The sequence below is a fragment of the Chlorocebus sabaeus genome, chromosome 23 (genome assembly GCF_047675955.1).
Source record: "Chlorocebus sabaeus isolate Y175 chromosome 23, mChlSab1.0.hap1, whole genome shotgun sequence".
NCBI lineage: Eukaryota > Metazoa > Chordata > Mammalia > Primates > Cercopithecidae > Chlorocebus > Chlorocebus sabaeus.
The window spans coordinates 18,927,833-18,948,543 of record NC_132926.1 but is presented as its reverse complement, the minus strand read 5'-3'; the positions used below and the strand labels follow the sequence as shown (position 1 = coordinate 18,948,543).

At 38.8% G+C, this 20,711-nt stretch overlaps 1 protein-coding gene and 1 long non-coding RNA gene across 4 annotated transcripts in view; one reads left to right on the top strand and one right to left on the bottom strand.

Annotated features, from left to right (window-relative positions):
• HMMR (hyaluronan mediated motility receptor) overlaps nucleotides 1-9,901 on the top strand; it is a 33,787-nt gene extending 23,886 nt beyond the window's left edge. For all 3 annotated transcript variants that reach the window (XM_073010540.1, XM_008015228.3, XM_008015227.3), the window contains 5 exons: nucleotides 57-209; nucleotides 304-403; nucleotides 1,108-1,284; nucleotides 8,343-8,505; nucleotides 9,074-9,901. In XM_073010540.1, coding sequence (XP_072866641.1) covers nucleotides 57-209; nucleotides 304-403; nucleotides 1,108-1,284; nucleotides 8,343-8,505; nucleotides 9,074-9,093 — 613 coding nt within the window. In that variant the 3' untranslated portion in view covers nucleotides 9,094-9,901. The remainder of the gene's footprint in view (nucleotides 1-56; nucleotides 210-303; nucleotides 404-1,107; nucleotides 1,285-8,342; nucleotides 8,506-9,073) is intronic.
• Nucleotides 110-11,999, bottom strand: LOC140709958 (uncharacterized). The gene is made up of 4 exons (XR_012090793.1): nucleotides 11,621-11,999; nucleotides 11,375-11,481; nucleotides 7,199-7,331; nucleotides 110-308 (listed from the first exon to the last, which is right to left on the bottom strand). It is a non-coding gene; the product is annotated as an uncharacterized lncRNA (long non-coding RNA).
• Nucleotides 12,000-20,711: the final 8,712 nt, after the last annotated feature.

Below are 20,711 nucleotides of genomic sequence, written 5' to 3'. Positions count from 1 at the left end.
AAATTAATGAAAATGGCTATAAAATGTTTAGTGAACTCTTCTCTCTCAAACCAAAGGATGCTTCTAGATCTGCAGACCAAGTCGGCATTAAAAGAAACAGAAATTAAAGAAATCACAGTTTCTTTTCTTCAAAAAATAACTGATTTGCAGAACCAACTCAAGCAACAAGAGGAAGACTTTAGAAAACAGCTGGAAGATGAAGGAGGAAGGTAATCTGTGATTAGAGCCTGAGTGCCTTGTAACTCAGTTATGATGTTACTTTTTAAATAACTATGTTTTTCTCAATTTAATTTTTCCATGCAGAAAAGCTGGAGAAGAAAATACAACAGCAGAATTAACTGAAGAAATTAACAAATGGCGTCTCCTTTATGAAGAACTATATAATAAAACAAAACCTTTTCAGGTTTGTCAGTTAGGAGTAAACTTACTTGTGTGTGTTTTAGGAATTCACTTTGTTCCCTATTATATAGTGAGGACAGTGACTTGGGTTTTCTACAAGATCATTTTGCTGTGCACTTATGGTGCCAATTTAGCTCACTATGAAAGGTTTATTGTTAAATTACTATGCATAATTTTTTCCCATATTTTTGAAGTATAATTAACACATTTAATTGACATAATTTTTTCAATGGACCCTTTGTGGTTTAAAAAAAAAAACTGTCATGAGGAATTTAAAAGTTTGGCTCAGAGGGCTTGCCTGGTATGAGCTTTTGATAATTAACCTATTTTAATTTGTGATATGACTTACCTTATTGCAAATATTCATTGTTTCTCAATACACTGATCTTTTAAAAGAAAAAAGAATAAATGTTGATTTTGGAACTTAGATAGAAGTACAGGATTAGTTATAATGTGGTGATCTAACTGATACAGATAAAACTGGCCAGGTGGCTTTTTTATCTTGTTTGTTTTCCTCTGTTTTAATGATCTTTAAAATGAAAAATACAAAGTTTAAAAGATTTTTGTAGAGAATCTATGGAGAGCCCTGAGAATATGTAAATATACCCTGTTTTTATTTGTGTTTTTAATTTTCTTTAGTGTTTATGGTTTACATGAAACTAGTATGATCAAACTGTTTTAAGTCTTTATTTTAAAAATCTTTTTCAGCTACAACTAGATGCTTTTGAGGCAGAAAAACAGGCATTGTTGAATGAACATGGTGCAGCTCAGGAACAGCTAAATAAAATAAGAGATTCATATGCTAAATTATTGGGTCATCAGAATTTGAAACAAAAAATCAAGCATGTTGTGAAGTTGAAAGATGAAAATAGCCAACTCAAATCGGTTTGTAAAGTGACATTTCATTTTATTAAAGATATTGGAGGGAGTGGGGGTTATTGTAACTATAATACTTAAATAAAATGAAAATCTTTGGTATCAGAAAAAAAAAACAGTTTATAGAGGAAAATTGGGCTGCGATTTAGGGGATTTATTTTAGAGTGTTGACCAGATGGGCCTTCAGTGTTCTACAGTTTTCTAGCTACCTCCTTAATATATTGAAAATTAGAGTAATTGGATGAATGCATTAAGCTTTACATATCTTTCCATTTGCAAAACTGCAAGCTCCTTAATGTAAAGCTATAAAAAGCAGTGTTCAAAAATAGTTGGGCATTTAAATTTTTTAACATATGTATCGAGATATAATTGACATCCCATACAATCTACCCATTGAAAGTGGACAATTCAGTGTTTTTTAGTATACTCACAGATATGTGCAACCGTCACCATAGTCCTCACCTCAAAACGAAACCCTGTTATCCTTTTCCTAACACTCTCCTGTCTCCTCACCCCACCCTTCAGCCCTAAGCAACCACTAATCTACTTTCTGTCTCTGTTGATTTCCCTATTATAGACTTGACATATTCATGGATTCAAATAATATGTGGCCTTTTGTTACTGGCTACTTTCAGTCAATTAGCATAATATTTTCAAGATTCATTTGTGTTGTAGCATGGAGAGTACTTTATTTTTTTTTTCATAGCCTAATAATTCATGATGTGGTTAAACCACATTTTATTTATTCATTTGTCAGTTGATAAACACTTGTTTGCACATTTTGGCTATTATGAATAATAGCCATAAACATTCATATACAAGTTTTTGTATGGACATTTGTTTTTATTTCCCTGGGAAATAATGGGAGGGAAATAGCCAGATCATTTGATAAGTCTACGTTTAATCATTTCAGGAAGTATCAGACTATATTCTGATGAGATCGGGTACGTTCAGGGTGGTATGGCCATAGAAAGGTCAGACTGTATTCAAAAATGGCTCATACTAGTCTATATTCTACAGGCAGTATACAAGGGTCCCAATTTCTCCACATACTTACCAACATTTGTTATTATCTGACTTCTTTATCCTAGCCATTGTATTGGGTATGAAGTGGTATCCCATTGTGGCTTAACTTGCACTTTCTTAATTGGTAATAATGTTGGTCATCTTTTCATGTGCTTACCGGCCATTTGTATATCTTCATAAAAGAAATGTCAGTTCAGACTCTGCTCATTTTTCAACTGGATTATTTGTCTTTTTATTATTGTGAGAATTCTTCATCTATTCTGGACACAAGTCTCTTATATATTATTTGCAAATATCTTCTCCCATTCTGTGCATTGTCTTTTCACTTTCTTGATGATGTCCTTTGACCCAAAAAACTTTCATGAAGTCCGGTGTGTCTATTTTTTTGTTTGTTTGTTCCTTGGTATCTATCTCCTCTGCCAAATTCCAGGTCAGGAAGATTTACCCCTGTGTTTTCTTCTAAGAAATCTATGGTTTTAGCTCTTACATTTAGATTATTGATTGATTTTGAGTTAATTTTTGTATGTGGTGTGAGGTAAGGGTCCAGCTTCATTCTTTAGCATGTGGACATGCAATAGTCCCCACACTATTTTTTAAAGAGAATATTCTTGACTCCAGTTAATGGAGTTAGCATCCAATTAAAAAATCATTTAGGGACGGGCACGGTGGCTCAAGCCTGTAATCCCAGCACTTTGGGAGGCTGAGACGGGCAGATCACGGGGTCAGGAGATCGAGACCATCCTGGCTAACATGGTGAAACCCCGTCTCTACTAAAAAGTACAAAAAACTAGCTGGGCGAGGTGGTGGGCGCCTGTAGTCCCAGCTACACGGGAGGCTGAGGCAGGAGAATGGCGTGAACCTGGGAGGCGGAGCTTGCAGTGAGCTGAGATCCGGCCACTGCACTCCAGCCTGGGCGACAGAGCAAGACTCCGTCTCATAAAAAAAAAAAAAAAAAAAAAAAAAAACATTTAGACTGTACATGTATGGGTTTATTTCTAGACTCTCAACTGTCTTCCATTAATCTATACATCTATGTGCCACCACACTGTCTTGATTACCGTTGTTTTGTAGTAAGTTTTGAAATCAGGAAGCGCGAGTCTTCTTTGCAGTTTTCAATATGGTTTCGTCTATTCTGGACCTCTTGCAATTCTATAGTGATTTTGGAATCAGTTTTTCTTTTTTTTTTTTTTTTTTTTTGAGATGACATTTCACTCTGTCACTCAGGCTGGAGTACAGTGGCGTGATCTCGGCTCACCACCAGCTCCGCCTCCCGAGTTCACGCCATTCTCCTGCCTCAGCCTCCCGAGTAGCTGGGACTAGAGGTGCCCACCACCACGCCCGGCTAATTTTTTGTATTTTTAGTAGAGACAGGGTTTCACCGTGTTAGCCAGGATGGTCTCGATCTCCTGACCTCGTGATCCGCCCACCTCGGCCTCCCAAAGTGCTGGGATTACAGGCGTGAGCCACCGCGCCCGGCCTGGAATCAGTTTTTCTACAAAGAAACCAGCTGGGATTCTGATAGGAACTGCATTGAATCTATAGATCAGTTTGGGACATATTACTATCTTTACTAGGTTAAGTCTTCTAATATATGAATATGGGATATTTTTCCAAGTATTTAGATCTCATTTAATTTCTTTCAACAATGTTTTGTAGTTTTCAGAGTGTAAGTTTTCCACTTCTTTTGTTAAATTTATTACTATTTTATTCTTTTTGATGCTATTGTAAATGGAGTTGTTAATTTCATTTTTGGATTGTTCATTGCAAGTGTATAGAAATACAATTGATTTTGGCCGGGCGCGGTGGCTCAAGCCTGTAATCCCAGCACTTTGGGAGGCCGAGATGGGCGGATCACGAGGTCAGGAGATCGAGACCATCCTGGCTAACCCAGTGAAACCCCGTCTCTACTAAAACTACAAAAAAACTAGCCGGGCGAGGTGGCGGGCGCCTGTAGTCCCAGCTACTTGGGAGGCTGAGGCAGGAGAATGGCGTGAACCCGGGAGGCGGAGCTTGCAGTGAGCTGAGATCCGGCCACTGCACTCCAGCCTGGGTGACAGAGCGAGACTCCGTCTCAAAAAAAAAAAAAAAAAAAAAAAAAAAAAAAAAAAAAAAAGAAAAAAAGAAATACAATTGATTTTAATTATTTATCTTGTATCCTGCACACTTGCTAAACTCATTTTAGTTCTAATAGTTTTCTAGTGGATTCCTTAGGATGTTCTTATGGAAGATCATGTCTTTTGCAAATAGAGATAGTTTTACTTATTTTCCAATCTAGATGCCTTTTATTTCTTTTTCTTGTCTAATATCTCTGGCTAAAACCTGTAGTATAATACAATGTTGAATTTAGAAGTAACGAAAATGATGGACAGCCTTGCTTTGTTCCTGATCTAGGGGGAAAGCATTCAGTCTTTCTCCATGATATATGATGTTAGCTATATGATGTATGTAGAGTGACATTATTAGATGTTGATTTGTCAGCCAGGCGCAGTGGCTGACGCCTGTAATCCCAGCACTCTGGGAGGCTAAGGCAGGTGGATCACCTGAGGTCAGGAGTTTGAGACAAGCCTGGCCAATATGGTGAAACCTCATCTCTACTAAAAATACAAAAATTAGCTGGGTGTGGTTGCAGGCACCTGTAATCCCAGCTACTTGGGTAGGAGAATCTCTTGAACTCGGAAGACAGAGGTTGCAGTGAACCGAGATGGAGCCATTGAGCCTGGGAGACAACAGCGAAACTCCATCTCAAAAAAACAAAGGTGTTGATTTGTCACAGATGCTCTTTATCAAGTTGAGGAAGTTCCCTTCTGTTTCCTAGTTTGTTGAGCATTTTTATATGAAAGGGTGATGAATTCTATCAAGTGCTTCTTCTATTTCTATTGAGATTATCATGTAATTTGTTTTTTATTCTGTTGATATGATATATTTTATTAATTTATTTTTAGATGTTAATCTAACCTTCTGAGATAAATCCCACTTGGTTATGGCACATAATTACTTTTATATGTTGCTGAGGGTTTTTTTTGGTCCATATTCCTAGGAGATACTGGTCTGTGGGTTTTCTTTGTTTTGTTTTTGTTTTTTTAATGTCTGTCTCATTTTGGTATCAGGGTAATGGTGACATCATAAAATAAGAAATGTTCCTTCTTTTCTATGTGTAATGGTTTTTGAATAATTGGTATTAATTCTTCATTGAATATATGGTAGAATTTATTGGTGAAGCCATCTGGACCTGGGCTTTTCTTGTGAATATTTTTTGATTACTGATTCAATATCGTTACTTGATACAGGCTTATTCAGATTATCTCTTTCTTCTTGAGTCGGTTTTCTTCTTCAGTAGTTTATGTCTTTCTATAAATGTGTCTGATTTGTTGGTATATAATTGTTCATAGTATTCCTTTATAATATCTTTTATTTCTGTAAGGTCAGTAGTAATGGCTCCTCTTTATTTCTGATTCTAGTAATTTGAGTCTTTTTATTTAAGTTTCTTTCTTTTTTAAAATTTTTAGTAGAGAAAGAACTTTATTTTTGTTTGTTTGGTTGGTTTTTGGGGTTTTTTTGAGACAGGATCTCACTCTGTCACCAGGCTGGAGTGCAGTGATGCAATCACAGATCACTGCAGCCTCGACCTCCCTGGACTCAGATGATCCTCCCACCTCAGCCTCCCAAGTAGCTGGGACTACAGGTGTGCACCACCACACCTGGCTGATTTTTCTACTTTTTGTAGAGACAGAGTTTTGCCATGTGGCCCAGGCTGGTCTGGAACTCCTAGGCTCAAGCAATCTACCTGCTTTGGCCTCTCTGAGTGCTGGGATTATAGGCTTGAGCCAGTGCACCTGGCCAAGAACTTTTCTTTTTTATAATTTCATCTTTTATTTTAGAGGTGGGGGTACATATGCAGATTTGTTACATAGGTGCATTGCATGATACTGAGGTTTAGGGTATGACTGGTCCCATCACCCAGGTAGTAAGGATAGTGCTCAGTAGGTGGTTTTTCAGCCCTTGTTTAATGGCTCCTTTAGTCCAAATGTATAGGTTATGCTTTTCTGTTTACTGGCATGCCTTGTAATTTTTCATTGGAGAGCAAATTTTTAGATCATATATTGTAGCATTTCTGGGTACAGCTCCCCCTCCTTTTGGGGCTTTTTATTTGCTTATTTTCTGAATGATGAGTGGCTCAATGATTTTAGTGAAGCCTATCCTACTACTTCCCCAGACCCCAACAGTGTTGTGCCTCTGATGTTGCTGTGCAGGGAGGTACAGTTTTAGGTATGTCCGCAATTACCCTGGGATGACACTTGCTTTGGTAGGGTTGCCTTCCTCTCTTTCTGTGAACATAGTGGGCTATAGACTCCAGTAGATGCTGGCTCCTTGCTTTATTATTTTCAACAGTGCCCTAGGGCATAAATTGCTCTATCAACTAATCCAATCAAATTCTGGCCCCTCTGTAGGGATTCCATCTGAGAGCAGTGCTGGATATTTATTCTGACTACAGAAGGGCTTGTCCCAGCTGTCTTATTCCCTAGTTTTCTCCTGCAAACTAACTAGTCTGCTGTTAAGCCTGTATCTTAAATCTCCTCCCAATTCTCTCTCACTATAACCACCACTGTTCTTTCATGGTCCCCAACCTTTTTGGCACCAGGGACCATTTTTGTGGAAGGCAATTTTTACACAGACCGGATCACCCAGCTCGTGATTGGTTGGTGTGGATGGTTTTGCGATTAAACTGTTCCACCTCGATCATCAGGCATTAGATTCTCATAAGGAGCATGCAACCTAGATCCCTCACATGTGCAGTTCACAGTAGGGTTCACACTCCTATGAGAATCTAATGCTGAAGCTGATCTGACAAGAGGAGGAGCTTGGGGGTAATGCTTATGCTTCCTGGCTCACCATTCACCTCCTGCTCTGCAGCCTGATTCCTAACAGGTCATGGACGGGTATCGATCTGTAGCCCAGAGGTTGGGGACCCCTGCTTTAGAGCACCATTAGGCTTCAGCTTCTCCAAGCTCTGTTGCAGGTGAAGTCAGTTCCTTTGAAAAGAAATGAGGAGCTACCTGTTTTATGGCCTACTTGTCTTTTCCGCCCTCCTTTCCCCCTCCCCTGACAATCTCTCTGAGCCAGAACTAGAATTGAAATTGGGGACAATGGCAGTTTTCTCTCTGAGAGACATCTCTGCCCTAGGAGCTGAGTTTTCAGTGGACTTGTGGGGAAGAGATGAGGAATCGCCCCAGGCCCTCTTGACTCACCTCTCCTGGTGTAGAACCATCCCCCTCATGAGCCAGAGAAAGGGTGATCAGGGGCCCAGCAGTTTCAACACGCTGTGCCCAAGGTGAGCCCCTGTTCCATGAATGGGGCTGAGTGGAGGAAGGGATCCCCCACCTCACAACTGCATTTATCCAAGATATAACCATAGCCACAGGGAGCTGGGGACAAGATGAGAAACTCTGATGTCCTGGTCCTCCTGGGAGGGAAGCTTCTGACTCAGAGTTGGGGGAAAAGAGGGCCCTGTGCTTTTGATTGTAGCCATCTGGCATGGACTTTGCCTTGCTAAGCTGGGAGTGGGAAGAGGGGAAGGAGTTTTGGCTTCAATACTGCCGACTTTCATCTTTCTCACCAAATTTTTGCAGATTTTCTTCAATAGACGTTTCTTCATTTGCTGTTTTTCCCTTAGGTCAATTTTCAGAGGCTTTAACTGGTTAACATCTTATGACTTTTAGTTTCACTAGGGAGCAGGTCAGCAGAACTTTCATGCTGTCATGCCAGAAGTCCATCTCAGCAGTTACTTTTGAGTTGAACTTTTATCAGAAAAATAGCTTTGTAGCTGTAGAAGGGCAAGGAGATTTAAGACTGTATCTCCTTTGTCACAGCTGTTTCAAGTCATTGTGTAATTCAGTCTTAAAGCCTCTGTCTAGCAGTGATTGTTGCCGTTGGGTGTGATAGTACATAAACAACTCTGGAATTTGCCCACAACGTTGGTAACACATTTCACTGACATAATCTTTAATAATTGTTTATTACCTATTTTTTTCTTTTTTACCTAGGAAGTATCAAAACTCCGCTGTCAGCTTGCTAAAAAAAAACAAAGTGAGACAAAACTTCAAGAGGAATTGAATAAAGTCCTAGGTATCAAACACTTTGATCCTTCAAAGGCTTTTCATCATGAAAGTAAAGAAAATTTTGCCCTGAAAACCCCATTAAAAGAAGGTAAGACATGAATAAATATATAAAAGTGTCCTCTTCCTTTGGATTTGCTTTCACAGCATTTAGCAAGTCATCCATCTTATGAACTGTGAAAATTTGTTGACACCTTCTGATAAAACTAATTCTTACTGAGATTGTTGTGTACAAATGACTGTTTTTTTCCTCCTTCTATACTTTCTTTTCTGTATACCTGGATTCTGCCTGTTCTTCAAGGCTGGGTCAAATTATATCTTCCTTCAAGCTTTGCCTGACTATTTTGCCCCTGTCCACACTCCCCAATTTTACTCCCTCTATAATACCCTTAGCATTTTAACCTAAATGTCTCAGGTCCTTAATCATCTTCTAATTTGTAGTTTTGGAGAAGTAATTTCTTATTTCTTGACTGTGAATGTTTGTCTTTCACAATAAATTAAAATTGGTTGAAATGATAAAGACTTGTAAATAAAATTATCTTGCAGAATATATTGCTTCATCTGCCTAGAGAAGATACAAGGCCTCTTTTTAGTTTATAACGATGGATAAATTCGTTTTAATCTAGATTACTAATACTTCTTTTCAATAATTCTTCTAGGCAGTACAAACTGTTACTGAACTCCTATGGAGTGACAAGAATCATGGAAGTAAACATCTGAAAAACCTGTTGAAGATTATTTCATTCGTATTGTTGTTATTGATGTTGTTATTATGTTTGACATGGTATTTTATAATGTTGTATTTAATTTTAACTGCCAATCCTTAAATATGTGAAAGGAACATTTTTTACCAAAGTGTCTTTTGAGATTTTATTTTTTCTTGTAAATGCCTCCTACCTAATGCTCACCTTTATCACCTCATTCTGAACCCTCTCACTGGCTTTCCAGCTTACAATGCATCTCATCAACTTAATATGCCTTTAAAAGTCAGTATCATATTATTATTCTCCTGTTCTGAAACTTTACTTTCAAGAGTCTAATCCCCAGATTTTTCAGCTTGATCCTGGAGGTCTTTTCTAGTCTGAGCTTCTTTAGCTAGGCTAAAACACCTTGGTTTATTCTGGCCTCTACTTCAATTCTGATAATGCTCACCTATTATCCTTCCACTTGTCCAGTTGAAATAAGAAATTTAAGAACGAGCCTAATTTCATAGGAACCTCTCCATTTTTAATCAGTTGTTTAATAATTTACAGGTTCTTAGGCTCCATCCTATTTGTATGAAATTATAATCTGTGATTTGGCCTTAAGTCTGCATTTTTAACAAACTCTTCAGTTAATTCTTAAATATACTGAAAATCCGAGAAACTCTGCATGTAACTATTTCTTTAGAGTTTGTCATATACTGCTTGTCATCTACATGTCTACTGAGCATTTGATTAATATTTGTGTAATATGAAATAAAATTACACAGTGAGTCATTTAACCAATTAATTTTTCAACTTGTATTTTATGAAGTTACATTAATGCTTCTACATAGGATGTATTTATTATCTCTACCCTACCCACACCACCTTGTCCCCAGAATCACAAAAGATACTGTTTAGAAAGTGGTAAATCTCTCTCTAAAATGTCTGTTTTGCACATTGGTATAATATTGATAAGCTACCTTTTTTATAATAAGTCCTCATTGATCGACCAACAGGGACTATCAGTCAGAATTGCTTTTCATAATTATTTTATTAGATCTTAATACATGGTTGAATTTTAAAATGCAATTTTTAAAATTAAATTCAGAAGAAATATAGAAATTAGAAAAATTGTCCAATAAAATGGTTTAATGGGCTGCGCACAATGGCTCACGCCTGTAATCCCAACACTTTGGGAGGCTAAGGCGGGAGGAATTCAAGATCAGCCTGGGCAACATAGTGATCCCCCATCTCTAAAAAATATATAAATAAATAATAAAATGCTTCAGGACTCCTACTTTTAGCCAAGATGGGGTAACAAGATGAACAACCAGGTGCACTGCCCAAAGTTCTGCCCACTGGGAGGATTTCTCTTCACCACTGTCCTTCAGGGATGTCCCAGAGAAGGGCTGGCATACTGTAGCTATCCACTTTCAGGTGATGCCTACATATCACATAGAAACATCTATAAACTAGGCCCATGTCATTTATTCCTGTCAATTCATCTTAGGGAACTCCCCATGAGTTTGGGAGAAAAAAGGCAAGGTAGCAGGAACAGGGACCGTGGGCATTTGGGTCACTTCTTCATGTAACTTACTTTTGCCTTCAGGTCCTGCCTGGGCCCAGTCACATACATAACAGGTTCTTTGGTGATGTTCTCCTGCTGTGCACACCCAGCATTATGGCATGTGGGTCAGATAACACCCAACTCATGAGGGGCAGCTCAGGTCGCATGGTAACTTAATTGACCATGGTAAGCATTCAGTCCCTACTGAAGCCCAGCAATAGGCCAAGAGCTGTTTCTCAAAAGAGTAGTTATCTGCATGGGATAGCAGGTCTTTCTTCAAAATACTAAGGGTCTGCACTGAGATTCATCTATACGGGCCTGCCAAAGGTTCCAACAGCATCTCTATCTGCCACTGACACTTCAAATACCATTGGATCTGCAAGTTCATATGTCCCAAGCAACAAAGCAGCTTACACAATAGCCTGGACCTATTGCAGAACCTTTTCCTATTCGGAGTCCTACTCCAAACTAGCAGCTTTTCAAGACACTCAGTAAATGGGCCAGAGTAACAAACCCAAATCCAAAGAGGGCTGCCACATGTCATGCCTCTTCTGGTTGTAGGAGGGGGCAGATGCAAAAACTTACCTTAGGAGGGGTATCTCAATATGCCTCATACCACTGGACCCCTAGAAATTTTACTGAGACATGAAAAAGCCTTTGAATTTTTGTTGGATTTACTTCCCACTTCTGATAAGCACATGTTTTACCAATAGTTCTGGAGTAGTTGCTACGTCTCACTCATTAAGTCCAGTGAGCATAATGTCATCAATGTAATGGGTCAGTGTGATGTGGAAAGAAAAGGCAATAAAGATTCCTGTGAACAAAATTAGGACAGGGCTGGTGAGTTGATATACCCTGAGGTAGGACATAAAGGTGAGTTTCTAGCCTTGCCAGCTAAAAGCACACTGCTTCTGGTTGGCCTTCTAGACAGGGATGAAGAAGAAGGCATTTGCCAGATCAGTAGATGCATACGAGGAACCAGGGTTTATGTTAATTTGCTCAAGCAATACATCTGGTACAGCAGCTGCAATTGGAGTCACCACCTAGTTAAGTTTGTGATAATCCACTGTTTTTCTCCAAGATCCATCTGTCCTCTGCTCAGGCTAAATAGGTGAGTTGAATGGAGATATGGTAGGAATGACCACCCAGCCTTCCTTCAAGTACTTAACGGTGGCACTAATCTCTTCACTCCCTATAGGAATTGAACATTGCTTTCGGTTTACTATTTTCCTAAGTACAGATAGTTCTAGTGGCTTCTACTTGGCCTTTTCCACCATAGCCCTCACTCCATAGGTCAGGAAACCAATGCGTGGATTCTGTCAGCTGCTGACTATATTCTAATTATACATTCTAGAACTGGGGGATAACCACAGAATAGGTTCAGGAATTCACTGGGCCCATTGTGAGATGGAACTAAGCTAAAACTCTGTTGATCATCTGACCTCCATAAGCTGCTACCCTGACAGTAGCACTTTGGATCTCCTGAAATTAGTGTCACTTCAGAGCCAATGTCCACTAGTTCACAAAAGATCTGATTATTCCCTTTTTCTAATGCACAGTTACGTTGGTAAAAGGCTGTACGTCCGTTTGGGGAGGACTAGGAGAGACTAACAGTATAAACGTTTGGTTATGGACCAGGGTCCCCTTGAGATCCTCCCCTTCAATCGAAGGGTTTTGGCTCTATAAAGTGGCTCAAGTCTGGGAATTAAGGGACCACGATTCTCTGTTTTTATGATTCAAGTTCAACTTTTGTCACTTGACTTAGAAGTTTTCTGCTTATACAGATCAAGTAAGACTTTAGTAGGCTTCCTATCTATTTCACTTCTAGGAAAACCATGATCAACTAGCCAAAGCACAGGTCTACACAAGTCAGATTATTCTGATTGTTCCTTTGGTTCTGTCATTATGATAACCACTTCACCTTGCCTTTGGTGGTTGAGTCCCATTACTTGACCCATGCCACCCTGGGATATGTTACTTCCATTATATTTAGGTTTTCCAGTTCAGTGACTGCAGTGAGCTCTGGCCTACAGAGAAGAGCCACCACAGAGTTCTGAAAAAGGTGCTGGAACACTCCTCGCAAATTTATTTCTCATAGTATTGGTGAAAGGTATACTTTCTTGACATTCCCAGTGTGGATGAGTAGTTCTTAAATGAAAAATCTACTCTAATTTCCCAATATTCCTAAACCTTTTAATCCCATCCTCTAGATTAAACCAAGGCATTTCCAGCACTTCCAATTCATCTTTTCCATGTTTCAGTAAGCCTATCAAACCGTAAGCACCCTTTCTAATTCCCCAAGCTGCAGTGTTAAATGCAGAATCTTTGCTTAGTGAGCCCATGTCAAGAAATTTGACCTGATCCAACTTTTTGTTCCTTCCATCATTTTCCGACACCTTTATTATCCATTCTCGCATATGTTCCCAGATTTTTGTCTGTATAAATTAGAGACTTTGAGTAACTCTTTGGAGTATAGCACATCTCTTCATGGGTAACACTTTGTTCGTCTAGTTTCAGGTCTAGAAGCAAAGAAGGGTGGTGGAGGTGGGTCTGGAGGAGAATGGGCATTGTCTTGTATATCAACTGCCTCAAAGGAGACCATTACAATTTCCTCAGGCAATGCAGTATTAATCATCTCAGACAGGTTGGAGGGTACTATCACTGGAAATGGAGAAGCTGCTTCCACTGGGGTTGAGAAGCCTTTCCATCAGCAAAGAAGACTCATCAGAATTTAGGGGCTTAATGTCCCCAGCTTCATCAAGGTCTTCCTACATGTCCAAATTCTAATTTATAGAATCCCATTTTTTTCAGTAAGTGCCCTCTTTTTAACAATAGTCACTCTGCAAGGCTGGAATTCTAATTTGTGTTGTGATTCAGCCAGTCACAGGATGAGATGCTGTGTTTGATTTTCAACAGTCTCGGCTCTGGGAATACAGGAGATAGGGTTTTCTTCAGGGTGTACATAGAAGCTTTCAGATTATTTATGGAGCACTTGAGCTGGGAATAAAAATCCCTACACTCACCTTTTTTAGCACCACTTTATCCAGTGACATTAGAAACAACCAACTGTCCTCATTATACTGATTAAGAGGCAGAATAAGTAGTCAAGGAAGTAAACATGCCCATGGTATGCAGCAAGTGTGGCTTACTGCACCACACACTTCAACAAAAGTTCTTTTAGACTAAGAAGACAAGAACAAGGTTTCATAACAGCCATCAACAATTAGTTTTCCAAAAATCCCCCCAAAAAAATCATATACACAGTTAACCAGCTCCTTGCCTCTTATAAGCCCCAGCATTCATATCGTAGTCAAGCTAATTCAAGCAAAGCTATCTTCAGTAAGACATTTCCCTGTAGACAGCATGCACATTTTGATTTTACATGTCCTCAGACTGACCCTTTGTTCATTATAATAGTAAAAAACCCACCACTGGGTGGAGATTTAACATGCTAATGAGACATGTGATGTATGAACAAGCATGTATAGCTACTGCTCTTGTGCACCCAGAGGAACACCCAGAACATGCTTACTAGTAACACCTCTTCCCACCCCTTCATGATTAATCATGTAAGACTCCCAGAAAGGGAGTCTCCCTAGTGCCAGTCTTTGTGGTCTCATCCTTACCAGCAGCCTGTACTGAATCCTCTCTCTAAGGGTGTACTATCTATTGTGCACTCAACTTTCAAAATATTATTTCTCCTTTGCAATGAATTGTTTTATACTGCATCTTCTTCACTGTCTCTTAAGTTCTTTTAGACTAAGAAGACAAGAACAAGGTTTCATAACAGCCATCAACAATTAGTTTTCCAAAAATCCCCCCCAAAAAATCATATACACAGTTAACCAGCTCCTTGCCTCTTATAACTGGTTGATTAGCAGTAGCCAATGCAATTATTTTGTGTATTTCTATTGCTAGATCATGTTATGTACTCAGTGCTCACTTTACTAACCGGAAAGAATTGTTAACATCTTTAATAAGATCAGAGTAAGATATGTTTTAATAACATACAAAAGATGTTATTAAATCTTTAATAACATCTTTAATAAGATCTTATTAACATATTTAATAAGATCTTTAATAAGATCAAAATTGATTTAATAAGATCAATTCCAAAAACTCTGGAACCATCAGGAAACTCATCCTTAATATTCTGTCCCCCAGAGCAACTCTTGGTACCAAAATCTGTATTAGTCACAGTTCTCCAGAGAAACAGAACCAGTAAGAGATACACAGAAAAGTTGATTTAGTATGAGGAATCGGCTGACATGATTATGAAGGCTGAGAAGGCTTGCAACCTGCCATTTGCAGGCTGGAGACCCAGGAAAGCAGGTGGTGTGCAGTACAAGCTTGAAGGCCTGAGAACCATCAGAGCAGAGGGTGTGAGTCTCAGTCCAAGGTCAGCAAAAGACTGATATTCCAGCTCAGTCAGGAAGAAGGGATTAATTCTCCCTTCCTCTGTTTTTTGTTCTACTCAGCCCTCAATGGACCCTCAGTCAGCTTTAGTACATCCACCAATTCAAATATTAACCTCATTTAGAAACACCCTCACAGACACCCCCTGAAGTAGTGCCCACAGTGAGTCCATGATCTAGTCAAGTTGATGTATAAAAATTAAACATCCCAGTTAAATATCACACTGGGTTTGGGAACTGAACACCCTGTCTAGTCTAACTTATGCCCTATTTATCTGCAATAGCCTTTAACCTTGAATACTTGTTCATGTATCACACTGTTGACAAGAGAGGATAGAAGTCAGGATGCCCTGCCTCCTTCCTAAGTATCATTCTTTCAGATCCTCTTCTTGCTGCTGTTCATGACTTCTTTGTGAACACCCCCTAAAACAGGGTGAGAAGGATGACAGAGGTGGTGACAATATGAAACAAGGCCCCAGAACCTATTTGTGGGTGAAGCTGGACCCCAAGACACCTAGCCTTAGGAAGGTTTTACTTGAGACTCCAACTCTACCTTATTCATCAGTCCTTTAAATTAGGAGTCATCTAAACTCCCATCACAAGGCAAATTTTGACAAATAGATTTTCCAGAAGCTGTTACAACAAAGAGGGTGGGGTCAATACCTTGTCTCTTCATCTCTAGCCACAGTAACATTCATCCATTTTCCAACCTGTTGTCTCTTCTTCCATTGGGACTTTGTAGTTTTCAAGAAAAGGAGTGAAAGGCAAACTAATTATCTTTAACAAGTGAATAATTATATACATATAGCCAACTGATTTAAATTGTTTAAAATCAATTCTCTTTCCTGGGAGAAACAATTTTAAAAAGTATTATCTTCATATATTTACACACTTAAGAATTTAATGATCTGAGGATAAAATAGATTCATCTATAAGTCATGCTTTTGATTTTGATTATACTGCATTTCATTTATTCATTCATTTATATATTCAAAAATATTTATAAAATATTCATCCTGTGCCAGGGACTGGATTTGGTGCTGATACACAGAGGAGAACACGACTTTGGCCCTTAAGTTTTTAAATGAAAGGTGACAGATGTGAAGTAAATAATAGTCACATACACCTTTTAAATGCTATAAAATAAAGGTATAGGATACTATGAGAGAGGAAAACATGAGAGTCTAATTAAGATTGGGGTGTATACTATTTGAGGAGAAGGGCAGACAAGGAAGGTGGAGTCAAAGATGGGGCACCGATTCTGCAGGGCCTTGTAGATGGGATTACTGAAAGGTTGTAAGCAAGTAGTAAAATAAGCTGATCTGTCTTTAAAGGATGATTCAGTCTGTGGCAGATATCTGGATATGCCAAAAGTGAAAGCTGAAGTAAGTCTTTGCAGTGGCCCAAAAGGCTCTAACAGATCTACAATCTCACACTTCCACTCGCTTCCCTCTCTGGCTTTTTTCCTTCTCCTTCTCCTTTTATTTATTTATTTACTTATTTATTTATTTATTTATTTATTTATTTATTTATTTATTTGAGACAGGGTGTTGCTCTGTTGCCCAGACTGAAGCTCACTGCAGCTTCAACCTCCCAGGCTCAAGTGATCCTCCCAGTTCAGCCTCCCAAGCAGCTGGGACTACAGCTATGTGCCACTACGTTCAACTAATTTTTTTGCATTTTTTTTTTTTTTTATAAAGATGGGGTTTCATCATGTTGCCCAAGCTGGTCTCAAACTCCTGGACTCAAGCAATCTACATGCCTCAGCCTCCCAACGTGTTGGGATTACAGGTGTGAGCCACCTGGCCCAGCTTTCCCTATTTTATTCTTTTTAGCCACACTGGACTCTTTACAGAAGCTTAAGCACATCAGGCTGAGTAGGCCTATCTTCTGTGCACTTGATTCATCTGCCTGGAATGTTCTCTTATATATTTTTGAAGCCACTGAAGGGAGGAAGCTCCCTGGACCTGCTCTCTGGGAAACTGTGTGAGGCAGAGATCTGGCTGACTTCTCTGACGTATAGCCTGACTGGGAAGTAAAAACTTTCTAAGGTTAAGCACTGTGATCTTGGATTTGTTAACTTAGTGTAAAACTAGCCTAGGTTGACAAATAAACACCATAGTTAACAAAGTAGACAAAAATATTACTTTTTAATAAAAAGCTTTAGTCTTTAGATATTTTTCAATCTGTTAATTTAAAATATTGTCAAGTTTAATTTTCATTTTCTTGACTACTGGTAAGTTCCAGCATGTTGTCCTATGTGATTTTGCCTTTTATCAACTGTGAATTGCTTTTCACATTTGATCTTATTTTCCTTCAGTTTGTCTTTTGACTTTGTTAATTATCATTATTGTTGTTGTGCAACTGTTTACAATAATCTATGTGGTTTAATTTGTTGATATTTTCCCTTTTGGTTTCTAAATGGCATAATATGCTTATAAAAGGTTTCCTCACATCAAGATTATTTTATATATACTCTTCTCATGCTTTTGTTATAGTTTAACTTTTTTTAACCATGATAAATGAAACAATAGTTCAACTTTTTAAATTTGTAAATAACTTATTTTAGTATAAGTGATTTAGAATCCAGTCTTATTTTTTTTTCAGTTTCCACACAAAGCATTGACAGCCTGATTTTTTTTTAATGATCCATTTTAAATTTACCATCTTTATCCCCTAATAAATTTTCATATGCATACTTGAATCTAGCTGAGTTAATCAGTATAATAGTATCTTTCAGACAAACCTGGGAGGTTAAGAGGAAGATTAGGTTTGGGAGACAAGATGATGATAAATTAATTTAATCTATTTTAGAATTTCACGTAAGTAAAATCATACTTTTTTGTATTTAGTTTCTTTTACTCATCATAATGACTTTGAGATTCATTTACACAGTTCATTTCTTTGTATAGCTAAGTAATATTCCACAGTATGGATACACCACAATTTGTTTACCCATTCATCTGCTGATGGATGTTTATGTTGTTTCCAGTTTTAATCTGTTTTGAATTAAGCTGCTATGAATATTCTTGTGTGAGTCTTTATAAACATATATTTTATTTCTCTTGGGTAAGCACCTAGAAGTGGAATTACTGGGTCATGGAATAGGTGTATGTTTTTTGTTTGTTTGTTTTTGTTTTTTTTTTTTTTGAGATGGAGTCTCTCTCTGTCGCCCAGGCTGGAGTGCAGTGGCACGATCGCAGCTCACTGCAACCTGCAGTGGCACGATCGCAGCTCACTGCAACCTACGCCTCCCGGGTTCAAGCAATTCTCCTGCCTCAGCCTCCTGAGTAGCTGGGATTACAGGCACACACCACCACACCCGGCTAATTTTTGTATTTTTTTAAGTAGAGACAGGGTTTCACCATGTTGGGCGGGCTGGTCTCACACTCCTGACCTCATGATCCACCCTCCTCGGCCTCCCAAAGTGCTGGGATTGCAGGCGTGAGCCACTGTACCTGGCCAGAATAGGTGTATGTTTAACTTTATTTTATTTCTTTTTTTTTTCTTCTTATTGTTCTTATTTCTCTGAGGCATACATGTAACTTTATAAAAACTTTCAATTTTCTAAAGTGGTTGTATCATTTTATACTCCCTCTAGCAATAAGAGTATTCTAGTTATTCAAAATGCTTGTTAGTGAAGGAGTTGAGAACATGCTATCCCAAAATATGCCACCCTGGCATTTTGACTATTTTAAGTTAAAGACACTTAAAAAACAGCAGGCACAAGAAGATCACTGTGACTTTTCTGTTTCTTGAAAGCAGGAGATGACATTCCCACATGAAAGATGCCCTCCCATACTAGAAGTAAAGTAACATTCCTATCACCAAAGACAGGAAGTTAATGCCAGATAATTCTGTACCAACCTTATTAAAATAACTGATCTTCTAGCCTCAAAAAATGTAGTTACTTTTTCACAATTTAGTACTCTGTCTAATTTGGTATTTAATTGCAACTCTAACTGCATCTTTGGGTCTTCACTTTCTTAGGAAGGACCCATGCCACATAAAGCTTGTAGAAAATAGATTTGTATGCTTTTTTCCTGTTGATCTACCTTAATTTAATTCTTAAGTCTAGCTGAAAAACCCTGAAAAGACAGAAGTAAAATTTGCCTCCCTTATATTATCATTTGATGCTTTCAGTCTTTAACTTTGGCCATTCTGTTAGGTATGTAATGGTATCTTCACGTGGTTTTAATTTGCTTCTCTAATGTTGAGCATCTTTTTATGTGCTTATCGGCTACTCTTATATCTTCCTTTTTAAAGTGTTGTCCAGGTCGGGCGTGGTGGCTCATGCCTGTAATCCCAGCACCTCGGGAGGCTGAGGTAGGTGGATCATTTGAGGTCAGGAGCTCGAGCCTGAGCAACCTGGTGAAACCCTGACTCTACTCAAAATACAAAAATTAGCTGGGTGTGGTGGCATACACCTGTAATCCCAGCTACTCGGGAGGCTGAGGCAGGAGAATTGCTTGAACCCGGGAGGCAGAGGTTACAGTGAGCTGAGATCGTGCCACTGCAGTCCAGCCTGGCAGACAGAGTGAGACTCTGTCTCAATAATTAATAAATAAATAAATAGCATTGTATGGCAGATCCACCTGACAGCAATAACTTTAAGCATACCCTGAGAATGACCCTGTGGTCTAAGAAGAATGTGTGCTTGGAGCTAAAAATCCAGGAATGGCCAAGGCGAATATTCACTCCTTATCGATGGAGGACATCTGAGCCCCTGGTTCATCCCTTGCAACACAAGCTATACAGGTGATGGAGGCCCTTTGTTATGGGTTAAATGGAGGTTGCTAGGTGGAACATGCTAAGTGAAAATGCTATATAAACCACACTTTTTACAAACGGCAGTGGTTCTCCCATCCAGCCCACTGCCACTGGACTGTCCTCGTATTTAAGTTCCCTCAATAAACCCTATATCTGGTTCACTGTCTCTGGGTCTTTTCTTCAACCTCTCATACACGATGCCATTCCTGTTGGAGTCAATAGAAGTCTGACATGACAAGTGTCTGTTAAAAATTTCTGTCCATTTTAGAACTTGTTTTTTTAAAAATTATCGAGTTGTGGAGTTAATTGCTCTGAATATTAGTCCTTTTCAGATATATAGATATATAGATAGAGAGAGAGAGAGAGAGAGAGAGATTTCCCCTCCCGATAGCAAGACCCTGTCTCTAAACACACAAAAAGATTTTTTTAATTAGCTGGTTGTGGTTGTGCACGCCTGTGGTCCTAGCTGCTTGGGAAGCTGAGGCTGTAGAATTACGTGCGGCCCAGGAGTTCCAGGCTGCAGTGAGCTGTGATGGCACCACTGCTCTCCAGCCTGGGTGACAGAGGGAGACCCTGTCTTGAAACAATAAAAATAAATACATTATGCCCAGTTAGCCACTTGGGATCCATCCTGAAAGACTGGCTTTTTCAGGTTCACATTTGTTCACAAATGCAAACACATACACAACAATTCTTCATAATTTATATTAATAGATTTCTCTGAATGCCTCTTAGAGTTTACCATGTGCTGTGTGCTCTAAATGAATATAACATTAAAAGTTAGATGATTCTTTTAGTTCAACTCGAATGGCAATTTTTGATGTTCTTAAATTGGTACAGAGCCATAATCCAGAATAGC